The 27,304-nt window shown below is 36.3% G+C and overlaps 1 protein-coding gene across 4 annotated transcripts in view; it reads right to left on the reverse strand.

Moving 5' to 3' along the window:
- The window catches only part of PAK3 (p21 (RAC1) activated kinase 3), a 377,937-nt gene that overhangs the window by 77,530 nt on the left and 273,103 nt on the right, over positions 1-27,304 (reverse strand). For 3 of the 4 annotated variants that reach the window (XM_045817640.1, XM_045817639.1, XM_045817637.1), the window contains 5 exons: positions 16,875-16,975; positions 10,903-11,056; positions 7,977-8,014; positions 3,181-3,312; positions 2,179-2,344 (listed from right to left, as the gene is read on the reverse strand). In XM_045817640.1, coding sequence (XP_045673596.1) covers positions 2,179-2,344; positions 3,181-3,312; positions 7,977-8,014; positions 10,903-11,056; positions 16,875-16,975 — 591 coding nt within the window. Of the gene's footprint in view, positions 1-2,178; positions 2,345-3,180; positions 3,313-7,976; positions 8,015-10,902; positions 11,057-12,191; positions 12,237-16,874; positions 16,976-27,304 lie in introns of all 4 variants that reach the window. The other variant, XM_045817641.1, reaches the window with a different exon arrangement.

Below are 27,304 nucleotides of genomic sequence, written 5' to 3' on the forward strand. Positions count from 1 at the left end.
GGACCATCAAGGAACATGCATAAAGGACACATGAACAAAGCCAAAGGGGGTAAGTTTGAGGGAGGGATGCAGGGATGGGAAGTGGGGCCATTGTGGGGTGAAAATGGAGACAACTGTACCTGAACAGCAATAAAAAAGAAAAAAAAATAGGCAATTCTCTGAATAATAAAACTAAAAGTATCCAGGCAATTCTTTTATTTTTCCTTCCCTTTTACACATATATACAGTTGGGGCATGCACACAAAGTTGGTAATGGAAATAGTGTAAGCTTCAAAAGCAAACAGATTTGAGTTCAAACTCTGTCTGTCACTCATTACTTTGGTGACCGGGTCACTTTAACTTTTTGAGACATACTTCCACTGATCTGTAAAACGAGGGTATTAAAATCTACCACAAGGGATTATTTGTGAAACTTAAAGTTGATAATGTATGTAAAGAGGTCACCACAAAAAGTGCTCAATAAATGGGAATAATTACTATTGCTACTACAACAGATAGCTGGCATTATACTAGAGGTATATTTAATCATGTCTGCTAAATTCAGTTGGCTAAAGTTCAGCAATTCCAGTTCTGAGTACTCACAGACAGCTGCAACACAAACCTTTGCCTTTCTAAGATACTTTGAGCTCAGAATGTCTTATCCATAGCATTGTTGGCATTTAGGGCTGAATAATTCTTTGTTGCAGAGGGGAAAGGAGGGGTGTTGTCATTTACATTCTAGAGTATTTAGAACCATCCCTAATCTATTCCACTAGATGCCAGAAGCACTCTCTGTGTCATGACAATAAACATGTCTCTAGACATTCCCAAATGCCCACCAGAAGGCAAAATGGCCCTACGACCACCTCTGCAGAGTCTTCTTAGGACCTATAACTCCCCTAAGCTGCTCTCTTCCTTGTTCTGAGGTATTTTAGACAGACATTTGCTTGAAATAAAATGACTTCCTATTCTTTAATTGTACAACACTATTAAATCTTTCTCTCTTTTTTATTGTTGTTCATTTAGTTGTCCCCATTACTCCCCTCTGCCCTACCGACCCCTATCTCCCACATTTAATCCTTATCTTACAGATAAAATTGTAATCAACAAAAAACTTGAATTGTAATTCAAGTTTTCTGATGGCAAGAAATTGTTTTTCCATTGTTTCCTCCAAAGAGTCTGGCATAGAACCCACAAGGAAGAACCCAGTGAAGATATATTTGTTTCCTTATTTTTTCATCCATTCACTCAAGAAGCATTTGTTAAGAGCTTTTATGTACTAGACACTTTATCAGTTAGACATAAAGGTAAAGAAGATACTGCATCTGCCTTTGAGGAGCTCACAGTCTAAATGAAGGAAGGAAGCAGACTAATATAATGTGATATTTTCTGCCATAAAGGAAGCAAAGAAGAGGAGCACTTAGACTGGGAAAGACAAGGAAGGATTTCCTGGGGAGGAAACATTTGAGCTGAGTTTTGAAGATAAGTAGGAGTCAGATTGAGGGCACTGACTGTGGATAACTAGCAATTTATTAAAGGCTTTTGTAATGTTAAGTTTAATGAATATAAGTATATTTCACAGACCTTTACTCTTCAGCAGAGAATGTTTTTTGGTTTTTTTTTTAGGTCTCTTTGATCCAGAAAGCTAACTGAAAGAGTGTTTTGCAAAACTGGAGTAAATGTGTATGCACAAACATGTACACACTAATGACACTGTGACAAAGAAACTGCTGGCATGTGTTGGCCCTGCCTCCTCTTCACAGAGACATGCTCCTAAACTAAAGAAAAAAGCTGTATTATTGTGGCTGCCAGTTTTTATTGACCATGTTGGGTTTTGATTGACTTATTTGTCTTGATTGATTGGTCAAATCAGAACCCTTGGGGTATGATCATAAGATATGTCATCAGCCTATTTTAATCCTTTTGGGAGTGTAATCTTAAAGTAAAATTTACTAAATTAATCATGTCAAGTTTTCAGCTTGGTTGATTTTTTCCAAGTGAAAATATTTAATTTCTATGAAATTAAAATTGTGAGGTAGAGAATGATCTAAAATACACAGTGAGTCTCCAATTTTAAATCACATGACTTCAGGGAGCCTGGAGTTCATGCAAGCAGATTCAAATTTCTAAAGGATCAATTCTCATTCTACTTTATGAGAAACCATTCCATGAAGAAAGTAATGATGGCAAAAGACTCACTCAGCTTCTCTAGAATCTCCTCATCTGTCATCTTGGATTTTTTCCTTTGTCGATCTGTGTTTCTATACAAAGTACTAGAATTGGCGTTCTCAGTGGAAGGTGGCGTGACTTCTTTATTTGGTGCTGCTGGTGAAGCAATGGATTCAACCACAGAACGAGTGTAGATCTTAGAGGCAAGAAAAAATAGTTCTACAATTAAAACAGCAGGGTAAGGAAAAGGTATAAAGTCAAGACACTGTCATATCAGTGAGGTTTTTTAAATCAAGATAAATTTTAAGGAGCTCTAGGTTCACAGCAAAATTTAGGGGAAGGTACATAGATTTCCCATATACCTCCTGACCCCATTCATGCGTAGCTTCACATATCATCAACATATCCTTACCAGATTGCTGCATTTGTTACAACTGATGAACCAACATTGACATCATAATCACTCAAATTCCATAATTTACATACAGTCACTGTCAGTGTAGTATGTTCTATGGGTTTGGACAAATGTATAGAGACATTTATCTATCATTATTGTAATGTGCTGAGTATTTTCACTGCTGTTAATATTTTCTGTGCTCTGCCCACTCACCCTTCCTCCTATCCTGCACCTCATCCCTCAATGAGTTTTTAAAGACAAATTATTTCCATTAAAAAAGAACTTTAAGTTGCTTCAAGTACACTGCCCTTAGAAGCTCTGAGGATCTAGTCCTTTGCTACCCCTATATATGCTGTGCTAATTCTGGTACTGGTGCCTCTGCTTATGCGAGTCTTCCTAACTGATTCATAGGGACTTTTTTCTCCATCTTAACGTCTGTAGGAGTTTTATAACTTAACACTTATTTGTATATTGTTTGGTATTATTCTCTAATTATCACATACTAATCTTGCATCCCCAAGTTCTGGAACATAGTAAGATGCTCAGTAGGTACTGGTTGATTAACTGGATTCTGACCATGTGACTCTTCCCAAGGACATCTTTGAATCATTTGGAAATAGTCACTTGTGACTTACTGATTTTGTATGCTCAGGTCTTGGTGCAATAACTGGTGGAGGCTCATTGTCATCTTCTTCTTCTTCCTCTTCTTCATCTTCTTCTTCAGATACAGGAGGAGCTAAAGGAGGCTCTGATGCTGTCTTTGTACTCTTATGACAAAAACAAAGTTAAAAGACCTGGTATTAACTCCTCATTGCTTTCCTTCAAAAATGAGACAAGGAAAATAAAATATTTAACTATGTAGGGTTAAGAGGGAACTGCATCTTTTAACAAAGGAGCAACCATCTAAAATTTGGTGCCCAGGACCTGCCCCCATTCAGAAATAAATCAGGTCATGGTTTAAACAGAATGACATTAAAAAATGCTATTTTTATTTTTCACCGAACTAAAAAACAGTGACAGATATTCATTTACTATTTTAAAGTTCAATTTTTTGAAATCAATGAATATATTTTAAAAATCAAATTAATTATTATTAAAGCTTTGAATTTGTATACTGTATACATTTGTATATTGACAGGTTGTTAAGGAGAAAAGGGCTATTTTGTGTTTAAAAATCAGAGCATATGTATGGATATGGTATTAACATAGTTCTGCAAATACTAAGTACAGGCAAGCCCATGAATGTTTCTTCCCCATTCAGCCTCCTGAGATCAACTACTCACAGAGTAACAGACATCAAGATCTACATAAATAATTATTCTATCTTAACCAACAGGTAAATGGTGGTTTGTAATTTTAAAAAATACAGTAATACCAGCACTAAAAATAACAACAACCATAGCATCTAGGGTCACTTCATCATTTGGTAAAATGGTACCAAAGCTGGGTTTTGAAAGAATTATGGTCATGGCTCTCAAACTGTGGTCCCCAGATTAGCATCATCAGCATTATCAAGAAACTTGTTAGAAATGCAGATTCTCAGGTTCAATTCAGATCTATGAATCAGAAACTTTTGAAGCGGGGCCTTGCAATCTTTGTTATAATAAGCTTTCCAGATGATATTGATACAGGCTCAACAAAAAGAAGAACAGCCTGTTTACCAAGACTCTCTTCGATCCCTTCATTTCACTGCATTTGCCAATCCAAAGCTATTTAACATTATTTTGATCTACAACACTGTAGAATCTTAACCTGTTCTTTATCTTGTAAGACCTGGTTCAAAATCACACAGCCATGCACTAAAACCCTATAAATATTCTCCCTTAACATCCCCTTTCTAAGAAACAGCTAAGACTATTGGAGTAGGTCTCTTTCTTACCGCTGTAAGTTTAATAAACAGCTTGATTAATCGGTTTTCCTGGTGGCCTTTTTGGAAGTCAAATGTGTAATATTCCTACACTTTTCCTTCCAGGCTGAGAATAGTTATGTCTAAACTTATAAAAATAAAGATAGATGGGAAGCAAGTAAAGAATTATTTCTCTTTTTGAAATTAGGTATTAGTTACGTCCCTATTATGCCATACACTGGGACAGGGGAAGTAATTCTTGACCTGAGTTGGGTCCTGGACTCTTAGAATTCTGAAGGGTTTGGCTTATCAACCCTGCAAAAAACAAGGATATATATGCTCTTGCATATAATTTCAAGGGTTCATAGATCTTCTAAAGCCCATTCATGGACTTCAAGTTATAAACCCTGCTCTAAAGAGTACACTAGCTAAAGGAACTATCTCAGAAAACTCTCCTTTGTTTGAGCTATTTTGTTTTTATTTATGTTTATTTATTTTTCTATTTTAATTTTTAAAGGTCAAAGGAATTAGAAATGAGGACTTTGGAGACTTTAGATAATGCAAAATGTTATCTGTGGGGCACTTTTGGTGTTCATTTAAAATTCAGAAATCAAAGTTCTGTTTAAGATCTACTCTTCAAGTGGAATCTTGGATTCTGCATTTTAAGAGCCTCCCCAGGCAATTCTGATGCAAAGTGAAAGAAGTAAGAGAACCACTAATCTAAATGGACAAGGTTAACTGGTACTAAAAATCAAAAGCATTATCTGTCAATTCTACATCCAGATTCTCTAGGTGCAAATTATGGTGTATTCATATTTTTGCTGTTACCTTCCACTTGGAATACTAGCCCAAGATTCTAAATGCATTATTTCACTCTCAATAGTACAATAAAAATATAAAATATTTAAAAAGCCTCAAATTGAAGAGTAAGTCTATGAACAGTATTTAGCATTTAAATATACTAATACCAATGAAGTAACCATAAGTGAGCAGTAAGGCAGATGTCATATAACTATGGGAGGTATTGCTTAATGCAATATTAATTATATAGACAGTATTTAAAAATATTTGGTGAGTACAACATTGCTTCTATTTTAATTCCCACTCTAGTAGCACAGAGGATGCCAAAACTTGTGATCACTTCGGGCTATATTTATAAGCGGTTGTTGATCCCATTAAATCAGACTCTGTAGGATAGCAAGGATCACTGGAAGTTTTCTAATACAAAATAATAACAATAACAATAATGATGATGATGATGATGATGATGATAATAATAATAATAATAATAATAATAATAATAAACAGTGTGAAGTCTTCCCTTAGAACCATAAGGAGGACACAAGGTGCAATTCTCCATTCCTAAGTAATTGAGTCCCACTGAAATGTTCCAATCTGAACTTAAGGGTCTAATTGAGTTCATTAAATCAGTAGAAATCCAACCTTAGTCAAGCAGTGTAATTAATTAATTATCCCCACCTGGATGTCCTTCCTGCCCTTCAAACTCAAACCATCCAAGAAGAAACCCAGCATCTTCTCACAGAAATTTGCAACTCCTGAAAGATGACATGCCCATCTTTCTGGCCAAGTACATATCATTCTAAGCCTGTAATCATCTTTGACATCAACCTTTTCTCCAACATCCAATCAATAACCTAAACATCTCAGGAATTTGATTTTAATCTCCATTCTCCATTCCTACCTTCACCGTCTCACATACGACCTCATTACCTCTGGCCTGGAGTCTTGCAATGCTTTCCCAACTGGTCTTCTTTCATCCAGTCTCAACTTCAGTCAATGTATTCTGGACATTTGCTGACAGACTACTCTTTTCAAAGCATAAGCTTTAATTATCTAACACTCCTGTTCCAAAAATTTTCAAGAGCTTTCCACTATACACTGAAGAAAGCCAGATTCCTTAGAATACCATTTAAGTGGCTCTACAGTTTGGCTCCCACTTAATTTTCCAGGCTTAATTCCTATGATTCACTTTCTTGCATCTCAGTCTTCATTCAAATCTGCACCCCTTAGTCACCTTGCTTTCCTCACTACCATGTCCTTTTTCATGCTTTTCCTTTTTCTTAGAATGCCTTTCTCCATCTTTACAGATCTAAATCCCATCTGACCCTCAAGATGTAGCCCAAATGCCCTGTTTTATATAAACTATTTTCTAACTCAACCTTGAATAAATATGTACCAAGCACTATTTTGTACCAGGCATTGAGATTAAGCCTTTTGGAGAAGGGCTTCCTTTAACTTCCCCAGCTAAAAGTAATCTCTTTTCTCTCATAGCAAATGAACACATTTCATGGTATATAACATGATCCATATTGTATTGAGTTTGTTTATATTCATATGCTCCAAATTTCCTAGTGATTTTAAGGAAGCACCTTAATAATATAAGTTTAATAAGTGAATACCCTGTGGTTTTATCTTCAAACAGTGAGATCATCATATTTTTCTGAATTGATAGAATATTTTGGTCATTATGTAGATTAGTGTTAGTATGACAAGCAAAACCAGTAGAAGCATGCTCAAAAATGCCAATATCTTAGGAGATATTAACTACTTACAAAATAAAAATCAACACACAGACCATCCTAGCAGATTGGTATTTAAAATAACTGACCTATGTAAAAAACAACTTTTTATTTGCCAGGATACCCAGTCAGTATTACACAATAATGATATTGATTAAATCAAGGGACATGGAATGTTGACATTCTTGTCTTTCCCACTTTGCTATTACTTCCCTTCACATGCTGTTTTCAGTGTGGCCCAATAAACTGTCATGACAAAGAAAAAGGAGAAGGGGACATGACCAGTGAGAATATGAGGGCTATATTCTGTTTTCTTTTGTATAATCTGAGCAAGGTACAAATACTATCACCTCACGAGCCTCAGCATATGAGCCTTATGTACGGAGAGAGGAAGTTTTTCCTCTTGTTGCCATCTAAAAATAATAGTAATAGTAGCTTACACTTCATAAACATATTACATGTTCTTGGTATGTACTAAGAGTATCATATGCATTATCACATTCAATATTCACACAAGTTTTAGGAGGTATGTGCTGTTACACCCAGTTAAAGCTGAGGAAAGAAAGGCTCAGAGGAGCTAAGCCATTTTCCCAAAATCGCTCAGCTTGTAAGAGGAGAAATAAGACTAAACACCTATATCCAGGACCTTAAATCCTTTTTAAATCTTGTTTCTAATTGTGGTAAAACATACATAACATAAAATTTAGTATCTTAACTACTTTTAAGTGTCCAGTTCAGTAGTGTTAAATGTATTCAACATTGTTGTGCAACCTATTCCAGAACTCTTCATCTTGCAACACTAAAATGCTGTACCCGTTAAACACTAACTTTCCACCTCTGCCTTTCCCAGCAACCACTTTTTGTCTGTATGATTTTGACTACTCTAGGTAACTCATGTAAGTAGAATCATACAATATGTATCTAAATTATACTTTTAAAAACTATTTTTAAAAGCCTCTACATTTAAAAACTAGATCTGCACAATTGCATTTTGTTGGACTACCAGAAACAGACTACACAAAACTGTTTTCAATTTTTCACTTACCGAAGGATGGGCAGCTATGTATCCATGTGCACTTTTATCTGAAAATTGAAGATAAACCTATTACCTTTGTTTCATAAGGACTTTATTTTTAAAAACCATACTTAAAAAATCTGCATGTGTTTGGCCAGTATAAAATTCTCCAATTCAGTATTAAATAGATATTATGACAAATGGCATAGTTTCTATTAATATAGTTCACACCCTTACATCCTCAGCACATTATCACCATGTCATCTATAGACCTAAAATGAAGGTCTTCAGTGAATCTCATCTATATGGAGAAATGTTAAGATTATCTACTCCTGGATTTCAATTATTCTGTATAGTAGTAACCCCCCAATGTAGTAGATACATTTGAGCCTGAAACCTGAGATAATACCAAACTCTGTGTGTGTGTACATGCACACATGCACACACAGTAGGTCCTTGAATAACTTCATTTTGTTCAACATTGCTTCCTTATGTTGATGAGATACTGTAGACACTTAATTCTTATTTATATCATTTAGCCTATGGTAAAACTGGTTTCATTATATGTTGCTTGGCTGCAGTTCCAAGAACCTATGAAGGACATTAACTGAAAATTTACAGAATCTAGGTTTTCTGTTTATGTCTCCTACCCACAAATTTAATGCCTTTTCCATTTTAAATAAGCACCCATTACACACTGTGACTGTAACTCTTGCAGTTTGAGCTCTGACAGCAAAACTAGCATGGATTTATTCACAATTACAAATAGAAGATTCATTCTTACCATAGATTTTAACAACTTCAACATGTATTTTTTTTATTTCTGTATTAAGTCAAGAACTTTCACCTTTTCACTAAAAGGAAGCACTTTATGGGTTTTCTTTGGCATATCTGAACCCCCAACATCACTACTCTTGAACTTTCGGGCCATTATTAAGTAATATAAGGTTTACTTGAATACAAGCATTGGGATCCCACCACAGCCAATCTGGTAACCTAGAGGTCTACTAAGTGACTAACAGGCAGCGGGTGTGCCCAGTATGGATATGCTGAACAAAGGATGATTCACATTCCAGGCAGGATGGAACAGGATCACACGAGATTTCATTTTACAACTCAGACAGCACACAATTTAAAACTTATGAGTTATTTATTTCGGAAATTTTCCATTTAATATTTTTAGACTATGGTTGATCATGGGTAACTAAAACCACAAAAAACAAATCCACAGATAAGGGGGGATTTTGTACATCTATATCTAAAATTTGTCTGCTACTTCTTCCTTTTCTCCTCTCTCCCTCTTTTCCCTTCCTCCCTTCTACCCATCTTTCCTCTCCACTACTCTTCTCCTCCTCATCCTATTAGTCATTTGTGGCATTAGAGCATCCAGAAAACATATGGTGGTATTTCACTCAACTCAAAATAGTGTAATAACTCAGATACTGTTGAGTTTAAACATAGTTTTTTAGGTGTTTTTTTTTTTTGTAAATTGAGAGAATTAAAAACAAAAATAAAAGCATTAAAAAACAGTGGCAACTTGGAATAAAGACAAATTCTGAGAATCTGAAAGTATTAATGAGTACACTGAAATGATTTTTTGAATGCATCCTTGGTTCTCATAGCCTATGGTTGTATATTACACTTGGAGCATAGCTGTAGATTCCTCACATTAAGCATTTCTTGATATGTCACATAAAAGATAATTAATATTATCTCTTCAATATTTTATTGCATGTGATAGACTAAATATCATTAAAAGCTCTCCTTGATGGCTTTCTTTTCTTTTACGTTTTTGCCATTGGAAAACAGAAGTTAATCTTCTCATTAAAAAGAGTACCATTTAGCATGTAAATTACCGTATGTCTTTAAGCTTGGGCTTTGATATTTGATATGGCCAAATTAGAAACCTCTCTTCTAAGTGCATTCTTGCACCATTCTTGAAGAGATCAAGCTTGCCCTAAACTAAGAACCAGTGCCAAAAAATATGGGCTCTTTATAACTGGGGCATTAATGATAGTATTCTCTTTTTTCTTTAAATGTTAGATAGGAAATTGTTCTAGCCCTGACCAGTGTGGCTCAGTTGATTGGAGTGTTGTCCATAAACCAAAAGGTCATGGGTTAGATTCTCAGTCAGGGCACATGCCTAGGTTGTGGGTTAGGTCCCCAGCCAGGTACATATGGGAGGCAACCAATAGATGTTTCTCTCACATTGATCTCTCTCTATCTCTCTCTCTCCATTCTTCTTTCCCTGGAATCAATAAATATATATGCTTGGGTGAGGATTAAAAAAATGTTGGAGAAATTATTCTAGAGAGGCAACCCAAATAATCTTCCTTAAAACACAGAAATATTGTTTGGTATGTGTATTTCAGTTGCTTATACTGCAAATTTGAATATCAAAGTGTCATATAAAGTCCATGTCTACAAGGTAGCAAGTGGAGTCAAAATCTGGAAGACACATGGCCTTTCACCCTCTTAGAAATAGCAAGCCATGATTTCTTTTTTGAGGTCTGATCGGAATAACTTGGCAGCTGTAAAGTTTGTGCTGTGTTACCATGGTTCAATTCAATGGTTCCAAAGAATAAAATAAATTTTAAGAAGCTATGGTTTGATCCATATACTTCTTACTTCATAAACATATCACAAGGCCTGATCCTAAGTATCTGAGTATCTTCATATTAATGAAGAGACAAAAAAAAATTGTGATTGCTGATTCAAACTGACAATTAATGCTTTACTGAACAATGTTCTCATTTCATTTCTAAAATTATCCAAGCACTGTAAATCTCCTAACAACAACTTCAATTTCCAACTAATGTTCTGGTTTACTTCTGTTGAACTCATTTGGAGAAAGAACTAGAACTGACTTCAAATGCCTTACAGGTGTTCTGTTCTAATCCTGCTCTTTAATTAGAGTATTTTTTTCCACCTTTGGACAGCCTACATTTACTCTTACCTCCTGATGTAAAGCTCATGTATTTCTGGTTGTTGACTGTTTCTTTGGAATCATAGAATTTTAAAACATCTAGAACAGCTTGTGGGTTCTTCTTCTGTTCCAGTTTTGTTATGTTGGACGTTTGGAGTAATCGTGCCCATTGCTCAGGAATTCCCTGTGGACAACCAAAGGAAAAGAATGGCAGATCAGAACATTCAGCTGCTATATTTTCTGGTCCAGTAAAGTTCTTCACCAAGAAGCCCATGCTACCTGTAGAATTACACTTGGGAAACTGAAGTTATACTCTAGATTTATAGTTAGTAACTTAATAACTCAATCATTCCCTTTTCTAAATAAAACACATAGGGAAAACTAGGATCCAACTTAAAAAGGGTGGGTGGGAGTATGACTGTGATAGAAAAAAAAAAGCACACGAAAATCACCTCCATATTAACTCTGCTCATCCATGAAATGGTGTTTACATCTTAGCTTATTTTTTTCTGGTGACTCAGGGCAGACATAGCAAGACTTCTCTCAATTTGCGTACAGAATAGTATAGGGCAGATCAATAAATTTTATTTGACTGGAATAATACAAGCTGTTTCTGGGCATGTTGTAATTAGAATATATTTTAGAATAAAAGAAAAACCTCACCCTTGGTCAATTCATACTTTGTGATTATAAAATGTAATTTGGGGGGTCTAGAACTTTAATAGAAAGGTTGATTGAGAGGAGACAAAGAATTGTGGAAAAGCAATAACCAGTGAGATGCTAAACAGTAACATAATGCTGCTTTGGGCATTTTTCCTGCAGCTTCCTGGTCTCCTCCCTCCATCCCCTCCTCCCCACTTCATTTACTGGCCACACAGAGAAACCTGGGGATTGTGACAACTATGACAAAGCCTTGTAAGAATTTTCAATAATCTGAAGCATTAGAGCAGAGAGGAAGGAGTATTTGGAAATCTAACCAAGGTGGATTGCAAAAATTATACATAGAGGTTAGTTTTGCATTGAGCATTCAGTATTCTTCCTACTTGTTCAACATACAGATGCCCCCATTTCATAATCATCCAACCTCCAAGAGCAACTTGGAGCAAGAAACAGACACACTATTACTGAAGTGTGGCTTTGTCCTATGAAGTCTCGGCAAAACAATGTGTGACGTGGGCCTCCAGAGTTTGGGAATGAGAACAAAAAAGTGAGATAAGCCAAGCAACAACTCTACTGCACACACATGAACCTGCTGCTGCAGTGCTATGACATCTCAAAGAAGCACTTTGATGCAAGCTTCTTTTGGGCCTGTGACGCACCTCTGGGAGCTTCCCTGGGCACATCTGTGAGCCATAGAGATCTGGCTGTAATGGACGTAAATAAAGAAAGAAAAGAAAGTTAAAACAGAATGTGGGACAACTTAGAAGGTGGGAGGAGATGAAACCAATGGGTCTGAATGGGGGAAGGTAATCCCATCTAAGGTAGGGCGGTTATGAAAATAGGGAGGTATTAACTAAATCAGGGGCAGGACAGGCTATAGGGCAACAGATTAAAAAAAAAAACAGAGAACACAACAATATTCCAAAGTTTGGATGTATAATTCCACTACTTTTGGCCAGATGTTTCCTCCATAAATACACAATAATAAGAATTAACATTAAATGACTGGAAAAATTACTAAAAGCAGAAACATGAATTTGGAGGGAAGAAGAATGGCATTATGAACAGCTTCAGCAATAACTTGTAAATTGTTTCCTAAGTGGTGATCAATCACAGTTAGCCAATGGCCACGTTATGAACTTACAAATTTCAGTGCCCAATTCTAGTTAACCATTTTTGGTTTCACATTGGAAGTGTCTATGTGGCTAAAAGTCAAAAGATGGCTATATGGTGATGTTAAATTTAACATTTGTTTTCATTGATGTTATTCTTCTGCACTTTGTAGCTAAAATCATGACTGGCTTAAAGAAAACTAGATGGAGGATTTCCTACAAAGCCAGACTGTTTGAATTTCTTAGACATTTAGACAAGGGTAAGGGAAACCATTTCATTTTAAACCATATATGAATATTTTCATTTTAATTCTACAGTTCTGAATACCCACTTCCCACAAAATAAGATCATATATAAGGTAACAACTTTATCTAAGTAAAGATATCTCCAATGCTATAAAAGCATGTTTTGACCCAAATGGTTTAATCTGGGATACAGGTTTTTAATTCTTAGCTTGGGGTTACTCCAAGCACAGTTAAAAATGCTTTTACATGCATTTAATAAGCAATTTGATGGTAAAAACTTAAGCCAAAAATTTGAACTCAGGAGCCCATGTATGATCCTCATTCTGATTCTCAATGCAATTAATAGCATCTGGTTAATGCTGTAATGGCCAAAGCATTTATTAAATGTTACAAAACCAGGTATACATTGCACATAACTACTAGAGCAGACATCACTAGCATGTTCATTACCATAATCATTAGAATATTTGCAGTTATTATACATTCTCATGGCACTTCTAAATTTTGTGATAAATAAGTAGTCTTGTGATCATTAGACAGCTGGGAAAAATTGCTGCCAATTGAAGAAGACCTTCTAGACAACTTTACTTACCATATGACTACATGCCTGACATAATTTCTATTTTATTTTTTTAAGTTGAAATAAACCAGTTGATAAATAAAACCTGACACTCAAATTTGAATGTATGCCACAAAGGCACATAATCAGAAAGCTGCCCTATTACTCCAAATTGAGGTACAAATTCCAAAAGTTAGATAGCTAATGGAGACCTGAAAGTGAGAGCATGAGAAGCAGGAGCAGGTATAAATGCCTGGACATGTATACAATAACAACTAGATGTACATCAAGCTGGGTATTGTCCAGCGTAGCCCAGGAGAAGGTCAGTATGATACAACAGGCCAAGCATCTATCTTATCATAATAAATGATCATTTATATCACTCATACCATTTTTCCTTCTGATTCACTTGAAGCGAATATCACAGATCTAGAGAACTGGAAAGGGGAGTTCTGAAGTATTTGGGACAAAAATGGCAATATAAAGTGTAAGGACTTTTAATAGTTTAATGCCCTAAATCTCACCTCCCAACTTAATTTTAATCTCAGGGTCCAAGTATATGAACAAATATATAAGGTTATAGGGGCCAATTAGCCATAGGGCAATCATCAAGCAACACATCCAAACAGCGTCCAAATATTCAAAATAACAAGCCCCTGTAAGACAACTGGACTAGTCAGTTCAACAAATTGCTCAAAATCCTACTTAAATAACTGCAATAATTAAATTAGCTATACAATCAATGGATTAGTAGTACTGTGAAATTGGGGCTCAATTTTAAATTCTACCAACAAAATGATTTTTAAAAGCTTAAAATGAAGCTTATTGTTATTTTGTATTTTTTAAGTTTGTAAATGTAAATAATAGGTTAAGACAGTAAAAAAAGGCAGAATGTGGCATCTTTAAAAGTAATGTGTGGACAAGTCATTGTAAAAGATCATCAAGATGACAATAAAGTGCATCATATTTCCAAATTTAGCCTATGTTGTAGCTATATATTCAAATGGATTTCTAATACACCATTGCATCTAAACAACTGCATTATTTCAAATAATTTCACACTGGCTGGTGTGGCTTAGTGGATTGAGTGCCAGCCTGTGAATCAAAGGATTGTGGGTTCAATTCTCAGTCAGGGCACATGCCTGGGTTGAGGGCCAGGTCTCTGGTAGGGGGAGCATGAGAAGCAGCCACATATGGATGTTTCTCTCCCTTCCTCTCTCCCTCCCTTCCTCTCTCCCTCCCTTCCTCTCTTAAACAAATAAATAAAATATTTTTTTAAATGTGGTGTTTTTTTGTAATTGGAAAGTTGCCCATCACATATCCCACCCATCACTATCTGGTTGGTTCTTTGGGTTCTAATTGATAAAGAAGTTAAAACGGCTGACTGCACTAAGCAAGATGATGCCAATTCATTTTTCGTCATTTCCATTGAAACCCATAAAGAAACAAGAAGTAGCTGAAGATAGATTGTATAAGATGTCAAACAAGTTGGGGAAAGTAGAAAAAAATTTAAATTAGAAAGGAAACAGAATGTTACACGAGAAGAATAGAGAAGAGAACTTTTACATCAGAAAGTAAAAAGGAAGAAAAACAGAATAGAAAAATATAAAATAACAACAATAAAATGTAAGAGAAATTTAAATATAAGGAAAACACATAGAACACAAAAAGATCAAAAACTGGAAAAATAAAGTTCTTCAAATTAAAAAGGGAAGAGATATTAGACAAAACTTATAAAGTTCAAGTATGTTTCTATTACAAATGTGAAAACAATAGTCAATCTATGATTTTTAAAAAGACCTTAACTTGTTAAGATTATAAAAATTATTATTTGGTGGTAATGATAGTGTGGTAGTAATGACAATGAGGCTATATTTGTTAAATATAACTAAGACAGTATTTTCACATATTGTAAACAGCAGAAGCTGGGCTCAAATTGTAAGGCCATTTGAATAATGTCTCTTGATTCCAGTGATGAAATTGGTTAAATCCTACCAGTATTTCAAATTTATTTATTTATTTTTAAAATATTTTACTTTATTTATTTTTAGAGAGGGGAGAAAGAGAGAGAGAGAGAAACACCAATGTGTGGTTGCCTCTTGTGTGCCCTCCACCAGGGACCTGGCCTTCAACCCAGGCATGTGCCCTGACCAGTAATCGAACCAGCAACTCTTTGGTTCACAGGCCAGCACTCAATCCACTGAGCAACACCATCCAGGGCTAGTATATTAAATTTATCAATGCAATTACTTCTTAATGTTCTCTTCTTACTATTGAGAATATACAAATAATGATCTCACATTACTTTATACATCCAAGATGTTTACCTAATTTCCATTTCATTCTCATATAGTTTACTCCCAGAATTGAAAAAAATTAATTTGGTTATCAATTCTGAGACAGGGTTTGCTTTCTCAAATCAAATTAATTTGTCATCTCTTTTTTTTTCTTACATTTTCATGTAACCATATAACAGTATACTCACTAGGCATCATGTTATATAATAGGAAATCCAACTATTAAATCTAAATTTATCTCTGGTTTAAGAACCTATGAATCAATTGTGATGGTCACATCACAGATTTTTTTTGTTTGAATGCATTCAAAATTATTCATTATCTCAGAATGCAGAGTGTGACTGAGTTTCTTACTAGTATGGGAAAGAGAGTTGATCTTCTTGGGGACATATTTCTAGGCAGAACTTTTCCTTCTTCCATCTAAAAAAAAGATGTCAGATCTTAAGTATAAAATGTCATAGATCTGAGACCCTGTGCAATTTGAGCACTACAGATATCCAAATATAGGCCGGATCTATAGATATGAAATTTTGTAGAGAATTCTTATTGGTATTTACTTTGATATATATATAACCACTAAGGCATATATAATCTGTATATCCATCAATGTTTCTTCCTGAAACATAGGGTTTGTTTTTGAGTATTTACAAAAAATACCAGTGAAGCCCCCAAATAAGCTATGTTCTTGAAATTACAGGGCAAACAGGTCAGTTTTACAGAGTTTTTTTTTGTTTTGTTTTGTTTTTTTGGTTACTGTGTGTGGTCATCTGATCTGGATAATCCAGATTTCAATGTAAAGCCTGAATTATTCAGAAAGATTGTCTTCACTGTCCAAGTTGAGTCAATGATTCTCTGATTCACTTCAAATATAAACAATAGATTCAACCAAGCAGGGGCTAACTACTAGGACTACATCTTATATGCAATGGTAAATTAGCATTTTCAATCAAGTGGAAGACTACAGAGCCATCAGACATTTTTGTTAAGATGGACAACATTATTTTGCCAATATTCTTGCCATCAAAAACTTCAAGTCTATGACATTTTGGCACATGGCAATTCTTTCTTGAAACCTATTATAATAAAGGATTTTTTGCAAGGCTTCCAAAACAAAATAAGCTTACTTACAGTGAATTCCCCAGTGACTGCATCAAACCCCACATGAATCGTATGTTCAAAGTCTGAAGGAAGAGAGATCTCTGGGCGTTCTTTCTCTTTCTTCTTATTGGCTAAAGGCAAAATGTCAATATGTATTTATTTGGGATACAGTTTTGGCATCTAAAATTTGTACTGTTAAGTTCATCAAAAACAGTTATAAATGTGAAAGACAGTTGATTCCAACACAATTTTAACAATATTTAACTGCAGATAATAAAATTTTGTTTGCAGAAGTGGCTGACAGTTGGACAAAAAAATGTTATGTCCAAATAATTTATAATTTTCCAAAATCCAATTCAAATAAAATCTGCAAACTGATTTGTGTCCTCTACCGATCTAATGATGTAACCACAAAATATCTGTTATTGTATTTAACTGACCTTGTTGGATCAAATACTACTTACTAAAGAAGAAATACTTAAGTCAAACTAAGTCTAACTATTAGAAAGGCCCAAAATTAAAACTGCTTATGCTATCTAAATATAAAAGTGTTATGAATTGCTTCTATGTTAACCATAGCTAATTATCAAGTAGTTGGAACATCTTTCATGTGCATGTATACATTATGAAGCATGTCTTATTACACTCCAGTCTTCTTTCAACAAGAATTACATTAAAAAACAAATAATAATGTTACAAATCTTTATCATTAAAAATGGTTTTAATCATTTGCTACCTAGCACTTTGCTAGTAAAGACATACAAATTACTGTTTTTTATGAATTTTTTAGTTCTTAGAAACCTCAAACCAGTTTCTTTGATTTAGTCATTCTAATTTGTAGCTATTTTCCATGTCCCAATTATATTCTGTCATATTAGCTATTCAAAGTCATTGTCCTCAGGTAGTAGAGTTCTCATAGTGACACAATTATGAACAACCACATCAATAGTTAAATCAAAAGCCTTTAAAAATATAATCAGTGTAGAAATTAAGTTGAGAACTGTAAAGAAATTAGTTCATCTAGAAATAGATCCCAGAGAAAGTTTCTGTGAAAATATTGTAAATGGTATCTAGTACCCTCCATAAAATACATATCAGCAGATTTGAGCATGTATCTTTGTTAAGGCTGCATTTCACACTAAAAAAATACACTCCTAATACTGGGCAGGTCAGTATAAACCATGTGTGCTCAATTAAAACCAATCAACTTCAAAATTTCCAGGGTGGCCAATTTAGAACATTCTGGTTCAAATAGGTATCTCCTTGGCCTGAATTTCAGACAACATCCAATTAACCATACATGAATTATTAGTTTTGTGAGTAACCCAGTATAATTTTAAATCTAAAGCCTTTTATTTTCAAATATCATACTATGGCTTCTTTTCTCTTTCTACCCTGACTGCTCCATATCATTAGCTAGGAAACAGATGTAGAGCAGAAATATGGAAATTCAAGTACTGAGTGGATTAGTATACAGAATTAGAAGCTGGGGGGATGAGAGTCACTCAAAGCCTTTGCCTGACCATGGAACACATTTAGGACACATTTTGAAAACTACACATGTGCCATCTAACTTAACTTTAGTATAAATCTCAATTTTATAGTGAGCCTACTTTATTGATGAATGTTATCTTAACTGAACAGTGAAATTTAGAGTTTTCTGTTGGTACTTTTATCTCCCTGCACATTTGTGGACTCTAGCTACCACTTACACTTGTTCAACTACCATTTTTACTTTTTCAGAAGGCGAAACAGAATAATCAGCTTTCTCTTCTTGCCAATTCCTTTGAAGGTGTCCTAGCTACTCATGCAATAATTTATTTTTCCTCTTTCCTGATCTCCCATTCATGTTGGACATGGCTAACCATCTCTCTTTCTACTTTACTTCCTTGACAATGTGGTCTCAGTCTTCTCCCTCAGTAACTATTTATTTGATTGGCATTGCTTCTCCTTTTGTCTTTCCTAGAGCACTCTTTGGCTTTTCACAGTCCTTTCTTTACACTCGTTCACCTTAGATGGCATCAACTCCCAGATACTAAGTAATGTTGCAAAATTCCATATATCCAGCTTTTGTGGGACCAGACACTTTATATCATTTAAAAGGAACACTCACTTTAAGTAAACACAATACAAAATTGCTAGGACTCCTCCTATGGCCTTGGAAGAGTCCCAGGCAAGTGAGAAACTCTGAAAAAGAGGACATATTTATTTCATAGTAAGTTTACTACTGGTGGTTGGTGATCTTTTGGGGGTCAAAGACAACTGTGAAATATCTGAAGATGTAAAACTTCTAACCATGAAAATGTGCTACACACACACACGCACGCGCACATGCACACACAGACAATTTTGCCAATAATTTCAGAGGTTAGAAATTTCCCTGAACTCCAGGGTGAGAACCCATAGCTTGATTTCTATCTCTAATTATTATATCAGATTGCATTCATGACCTGTCTTGCCAGCAAATAAGCTCTCTTTATTTCTCCATTTAGCATCAGCTGCACGTTTGAAGCATACTATTTTAAACATAAACACTCCATTTGATCTGAGCTATGTGAATTGCCTTAATGGTGTCTCCCTAGGCCACCTGATTTTCAGTCCCTTACCAGTCTAATCATGCCGTTTCCTTTGCTCATGGCTAAGAATAACAGATATAGGAAGCCAAAACTTGCTTTTTCTCCAATGTCCATGTTCTTGGTGAAATGATACCACTAACCACCCAGGTCAGAGAAGTATTAAGCCTTAATGAAAAGATTATGATCCCCTCTCTTGAAATATATAATTCAAACTAAAGCATAAAAAGGTAAAGAAGTCTAAAATATTCTGATATTTCTATAATGATTAAGTATTTTTTAAAATAATATATCCAAAATCAGTATGTTTCCACATTTTGGGTACTCTGCTTACTCTGGCTGCTGGGTAACCCAGCACTGGCCTAACTGTCCAAACCATAAATTCAGGAGCTTCTTTGACCTCTAACTTTAATTCTATCTTAGTCTGTCACCAAGTTCTTTATATTCTATATCCCAAACTCATCTTAAATCCATCTTCTTCCTTTCATCCTCACAAACCATTATCTTCATAAGGTATCAGCATTTTTCACCTGATCTTACTGTCTTAAATTTTGCTTCCTGCAATTTATTATGTTTCAAAAGATTATTTCAAAATAATCTTTATAATATTATTTCAAAATAATCTTTTGAAACATAATATTACCATATTCCTATCTTTGTTTAAGACCCTTAAATTGTTCCTCATTACCCATGCTTCTTAGCGTACTATCCAAGTTGAAAATTTATGCCTCTTATCAGGCTATCCAAGGGCCTGAATGATCTGCCTCCATCCCTCTCCATCGTCTATTCTTGTAATGGCCCCCAGTGTCCCATACCCATTTCATGCTCCCAAACTGCTGGCTTTTATTTTTAAATTTGTTTTTCAATTACAGTTGGCATACAATATTGTATTTGTTTCAGGTGTATAACGTAGTGACTAGACATATTTTTTGGACCATAAAATGCACCCCCCCAAATTTGGGAGGAATAATGGTTGTTAATGCTGCTGTTGAGTTCTGTTTACATTTACATTGGTGAAATATTTTATTTATGTTATTAAATATTTTACCACATTTTTTGCTTCAAAAATTTTTTTCCTATTTTCCTCCTCTAAAACCTAGGTGCATCTTATGGTCCAAAAATATGGTATATACTTTATGAAGTGACATAAGTCTAGATCCCATTTGGTACCTTTCATAGTTATTGCAATATTATTGACTGTACTCCCTATGCTTTAATTCACAGTCCCATAACTAATTTTATAACTGGAAATTTGTACTTCTTAATCTCTTTTCCCATATTCATCAATGCCCTGTTGGCTTTTCTCTTCTGCCAAGCTTTTACTCACATTAGGCCAAGGCCTGGAAAGCCTTACTTTTTACTGTTTCCCCTCTGCTTTGTGTGGATAACTCCCATTAGTTCTTATCCTTGTTTTCTTTTAAAAGATTTTATTTACTTATTTATTTTTAGAGACAGAGGAAGGGAAGGAGGAAGAGGAGAGAAACATCAATTTGTGAGAGAAACATTGATCAGTCACCTCTCACATGGCCCCAACCAGGAATCTGACCCCAAACCGAGGCATGTGCCCTGACTGGGGATCAAACTGGTGACCTTTCAGTTTGCAGTACAATAACCATCACACTGAGCGACACCAGTCAGGGCAGTCTTTGTTCTTCACTCTTAGGTTTCCTCTCCTATAGCAAGTCTTTTCCTACTTCATTCTGCAGAGAAAGTTAAATGCCCTTCTGGAACTACCCATTATATACTTGGAGTTTGACACTTATCAACACTGGATTGTTATTCCTTCTTCACATACCTATTTCTCCAGTTAAAATTTGAGAGCTTGTTTGGAGGTTCTAGTAGGGGAGTGCAGCTACTCATATACCCTTGACTAAAGACTGGTCCTCTCCTCTAGTTGGGAAGGTTGTCCTCTTAGACCTAGTGCAGCTTTGGGAGGGATGCATATGGATTGGTGAGGGAGGAAGGGGGCACCCGCTTAGCCAGCCATATCAGCCAAATTAATCCTAGTGATCAATGGGGTGACAGATATCATAGCCAGATCGCCTTCACATCCTATTTCTCTAGTTAAGATTTGAAATATTTAACAGCAACAACTGTATCTTATGTGGTCTCACATTTACTAGTTCCTGCCTTATGTCTGCACACTTGATAACTATCATTTATGAAACATTCACCATGTACAAAGTGCTTCTAATATTATCTAATCACCAAAGTCTTATAAAGTAGACCTTATTATCATTGTATTATTATTGTTTTATAGATAAGGAAATGAGGTGTAGTGAGTTTAAACCACACACCCAGGTTATTTAGCTGGAAGTTGTCAGAGTCAGAATTTGAAAAGATGTCTTAGCTGTGGCTATAGAACTGAACTTCTGAATAGCTACACTATTTTTTATTCAGTAGCATTAAAAAGAAAACACCTTGACATATTTAAACCCTAATCTCAGTTAGTGTTTGTGATTGAATAGGGCCTAGATGAGAACTTTTTTTGTAATACTAAAATGTATCTCCTTCAGAAAATTCTGTGAGCCATTTATATGAAGATTCATCATAAGCTGAATATTGGGATGATAAGGCTCAACCTGATCAGCTGTGAGTTGATATTTGTAGAAAGCAGAAGACCAAGTGACTACTACTTTCTAAGCATATTTTGCATATTCTATTGAAACCTAGGACGAAGGCCACAAGTTGTTGACTAGACCACTGCAAAGAGTATCCTTCACCTTGGGACCCTCTAGGTGTACATGCATTCTGGTTGTAACTCCAGGAGACAGCTAATATTTCCTGTCTCTCATCTTGACACTTTTCTTTATCCTTCTACCTTTGAGAGAAAGAAAAGCCCCTCTAGATATCTGTCATCTTCTATACAATCCACCAGTCAGAGTTCCATACTTCCTCTAGTGGCTAGAGCTTTTTCCATTACAAATTCACCTACACCATCAACCTCTTCTTTAAATGCCCTCTTTACTTCCTGTCTTAGGTTCTCAAACTTCACTGTGTATCAGTCTCATCTGAGAAACTTTAAAATAAAGACAGATGTCTGAGCTCCACACCCAGAGATTCAGAATCAGTTAGTCTGGACTAGACCCAAGCACCTTTCATTTTTAAAGCTCCTCAAGTATTTCTATTAAGCAGCCGGGGTTGAAAAAAACAACTGTAAACCTTACTATCCAATGAGGGTACCAATTCCACATAATCCTTATGAGCACTGCTCATTCTTCCCCATCCCAAATCCTTAGACCTGGGAGAATAGGAAAGGGCAGTTTCTCTCTTTTTTATTCCAAGTTGTGTATTTGAAGTCAGTACTACTGCACTTGCCAGCAAAGCCCCTCCTGTGCGGTTATTGCCATTGAGTTATCTTGGCCAACTCCCCTTATCCACTGAGGACTTTGATTTCCAGTCCTCATTCCTGTACTCAATGTTGTCATCACTCTGTGAAACGTAGCATATAAATGGACATCTCCTTCACACCCTTTCTTTTTAACTCCTTGACTTCTATCAACTATAATGAACTTGACCTCCCTTCCACTTCTGTAATCCATTCCAATGGCTACCTTTTAAAGCAGTGATTCTCAACCAGGGCTGCACATCAGAGTGACTTATAGAATACAATAAAATATCTGTCTGGAGCCCACCCAGAATCTACTATATCAGAATTGCTGGGTGTAGGGCCTGGGAAAATAATTTTTTAAACTCCACACACAGATAATTTGCAGACCAAATGGAGAACCATAGCTACCCCAGTCATTTTCATTATGTATAATGTCCCTTTCTCTAAAATATTTAACCCTGTTATCTCGCTTCCTAAGCCCAGCCTCCCATCCTGCTAGCTTTCTCACGGTTTTAAGCCCTTACTCCTATTTTACCTGTTCTTTATCTCAACAAAACCACCAGCTCCTAGATGCCTCTATTTTTAGCTAATTTTCCAGCTTCCTCCTGGTCAAGACTCTATGGCCCATCATTTAAATTGCTCTTATGCCACTGCCCTGGAAACTCTTGGTCTTTGACCATTTCTTGCGATTGTTCTGCAAAACTCTACCCAGAGAAAATTCAATCACAAAACCTTCTCTTCCATACCAAGGCTATTGAAAGTTGCTGGTAGAAAAACCACATAGCCATGAAAACTGGTGTTCATAGATGATAGTTGGGTGATTAATGGTGCTTGGTAATATTCTTCTTTCCCCTTGCCAACTTCATTTTTCACTCTTCTCGCTGAATATTCCAGAATTTTACCACTTTACTCAAACTTGTGCTTTAACTTCTTCTCTCTTACTTTCAGCATATGAAATTCTTTTTACTTCAATGAGAAAAATGAAGGCCACAAGTTTGGAACTCTTTTGACTTCACTCCTTATCCCAGTCTTATGCACTTATCTCTCAACTCACTGTAAGCAATGTTCCATCCTTCTGCTTAAGGTTTATCATTTCACTGGAATCTAGATCCCCGTCCCTCTCACTTCCTTTATTTCACCTATTATCTTCAATCTCTCCCCCTCTACTGACACTTCCTATTTGGCTTAAAAGACATGCTGAGATTTCATTTGTCCTTAAAAATTAAAATCATCTGTCACATCGCATCTTTCTCTAACTGCTGGTCTCTCAGCCCTTTCTTTTTTAAATGTTTTGAAAATGCAATCTAGACTTCCTTAGCCCTCACTCCTCCAACCACTGCACTAAGCCTCTGAGGTCACAAATTAACCACCTTCTTGAAAATGGCTATTTTTCAGTCCATATCACCATTGACCTCTTAGTGAAAACTAACATTGCTGACCATAAACTTCATGGTACTCTTTCCCACCTTCTTTTACATAATACTTTTCTAAAATCTGTTCCTACATTTATGCATCTTCTGTTGACTCTTTAAATAGTATTCACCAGGAGCTGTCCTAGGTCTTCATCTCTTCTTATCATCTCAACCCTCCCTTAGGTCACCTCATGTACTTATATGTTTTCAATTATCATCTACACTAATGATTCTCCATATGTACCTCCAGCCCTGACCTTTCTGCTGTACCCTGAGCCCATGGAGTTAAGCACCTACTGAATACCTCTATTTGGATGCCTCATAGGCCCCTCACTCTAAATATTTTCTAAAGTAATCTATTTTCTACTGCCTTTCCCCACCTGAAACAAGATCTACAATTCCTCCTGTGTTTTCTACTTTACCCCCTCCAGTTTCTTCTCCTACCATCTGATCAGTTGCCTAATTCTATTAATTCTTCCTTCTAAAGACTCCTACTGTATTGTTCTCTCCTATTCATATTGACACTGGCCTTTAGGCCAGGTCACTGTCATTTCTCATCTGGATGATTCCAACAGCTTGACTTGTCTCCTTCCATCCCTCTCTTCCCAAATTCATTCTTCTCCTGTGGCTAGAGTGATATTTTGACACAAAAATATGATATATCCCTGATTCAATGTTTCCCCACTGCCTTCAGAAACAAATTCAAAGCCCTTAGTGTGGCATAAATAAGTCCTCCAGGTCTGGTTCCTAATAACTTCCACAGTTCCATCTCCCACCACTCTCCTACTCTCACTGTATGTCCCAGCTATTCTGCACTGCTTGTAGTTGTATTTATAGAACCTCAGCTAATAGTGTTCCATGCTTACTTCCTTTATAATGTTAATATTCCTTTGATCTGAAAGGCCACTCTTCTCTTGCATGTATAGCTCTTTTCTTCTTTAAGACTCACCTCAGTTCAGTGGCCACCTCCTCCAGGAAGCTTTCCCTAACTTCCCCTCTCCTCAAGCTCAGGCTTGAATAGATGCCCCTCTTCAGTGCTCACTTTCCTGTTATACTTACCATGATAAACTCTAACCATTGACTGACTTCTCTCTGTCCCTCACTAGGCCATCAGTTTCTTAAAGGCAAGAACTTATACTTATTCACCTCTGTACTCCAGCATCTATGTAGAACAAGACCTGATTCAATAAATATTTAATGAATATGCAAATAAACAAATGAATGGGAAAATGACTTTCATTTTATGAAATGAGACCCAGTATATGGAGACAGGTCATGCATACTTGCCATTACATGTTGATGGATGAGGAAGCAATGATCCAGGTTCCCCAAGAAAGCTGGGGAGTGGGAGGATATGTTTTAGAGTAGTTATAATTGAAGTTGGTGGTGGTAGCATTATTGCTGTTTTTCCCCAACAGTGGTGATGACTCGGTACACATCAGACATACCTCTCTTCTGAGGTGCCACTTTGGGGCTAAAACCATATATATTGGCAACACAGGTGGGCAGGGTTCAAGGTACAGCAAAACAACCAATTGTCCCCGGATGAAATCCCTGGATGGGCCTATGCTTGCCTTCTGATAGCATTTTAGAAAACTGTCACCTGAATCTTCCTTGTTGTAGGAGTTCCACTTGTCATATTTTCCTAAAATTCCTGGAAAATTTGTAGGGCCTTTTCATTGGATGTCATATAGTCATATCCAGAATCACTTTTTAAGAATACTTTCTAGCTCCTTGAAAACAGAGCATGCAGGAAAGAAAAGGAAGGATGGGGGACAGACATAGAGAAATGCTTTCCCACATAAATTTAGCCTGAAAGCACAGAACAATAATCATTTTTGAAAAAGAAATGGAAAATACACAAAGTTACAATATACAGTATAATTTAAAAAGTAACATTTAAAGCCAAATTAATATAGATAGTGAAAAACAAAACACTATATAAAATGCAGAAATAATTTTTCCAAAGAAAAAACCACATAGGCTGGCTAGTTCTAAGCACCAAGCATTTCAAAACCTTAGCTCTAATGACCAATTACCTCCTGCTACTGGTTTAGCATTCTTTCCTTTGAATCAATCAGTGAGTCAGTTAACAAGTATACAAAGAATTCAGGATCAGACTTCCAGCAAGATGGAGGAATAGGTGGACGCACTGTACCTCCTCGCACAACCAAGATTAGAACAACAACACTTTCCAGCCAGAATAACACTCAGAACTGATAGAGGATTTATCTGAATGGAAGTCGGACAGCCAAGAAATTGAAGTAGACCCGTACAGCCAGACTGGTAGGCGGGGCCAAGAGGACCAGCTGGCGCGGGTCAGCGGCACGCAAAGGTCGGGGAAAACTTGGCGTGAAATCAGTGCGAAAGCCATGAAAGCCATCCAGCACACAAGAACGCAGCGGTGGTCCCTGAGTATGCAAGCTGAGGCTGGCAGACCCAGTGAGGCGGCGATTGTGGACCAGGGCAGAGCTCGCAGCCCAGGATCCCAGAGAAGGGACTGAGATCCCAGGAGAACGGAACTACAGCCATTGTTTCCTCCCATCCCCACTCCTGCGCCGCCCCTACATATAACGTCACAATCTAGCGACTGGGGTGCCCAGCCCCGGTGAACACCTAAGGCTCCACCCCTCACTGTAACTAGAGCGACCAGACCAAAAAAAAAAAAAAAAAAGAGAGAGCAATGGCTCAAATAGAAGAACAAATCAGTGCCCCAGAACTCATCCTTTTGAGCGACCAAGAAATAGCTAACCTATCAGATGCACAGTTCAAAGCACTGGTGATCAGAAAGCTCACGGAATTGGTTGATTTGGGGTGCAAATTAGATGAAAAGATGCAGGATACCATAAAAGAGATGCAGGAAGATACACGGAAGAGAGCCAATAGTGAAGGGAAGGAAATTGGGTCTCAAAACAATACAGTGGACCAGAAGGAAGATAGAATCAACCAAGTAGGAAAGCATGATGAACTAAGAATTTTAAAAAATGAGGAGAAGCTTAAGAGCACCCAGGACATCTTTAAACGTTCCAACATCCAAATGATAGGGGTACCAGAAGGGGAAGGGGAAAAGCGACAAATTGAGCACATATTTGAACAAATAATAATGGAGAAATTCCCCAATCTGGCAAAAGAAATAGTCTTCCA

Source organism: Phyllostomus hastatus, unplaced genomic scaffold (genome assembly GCF_019186645.2).
Source record: "Phyllostomus hastatus isolate PE091 unplaced genomic scaffold, TTU_PhHast_1.1 phas_scaffold_28, whole genome shotgun sequence".
NCBI lineage: Eukaryota > Metazoa > Chordata > Mammalia > Chiroptera > Phyllostomidae > Phyllostomus > Phyllostomus hastatus.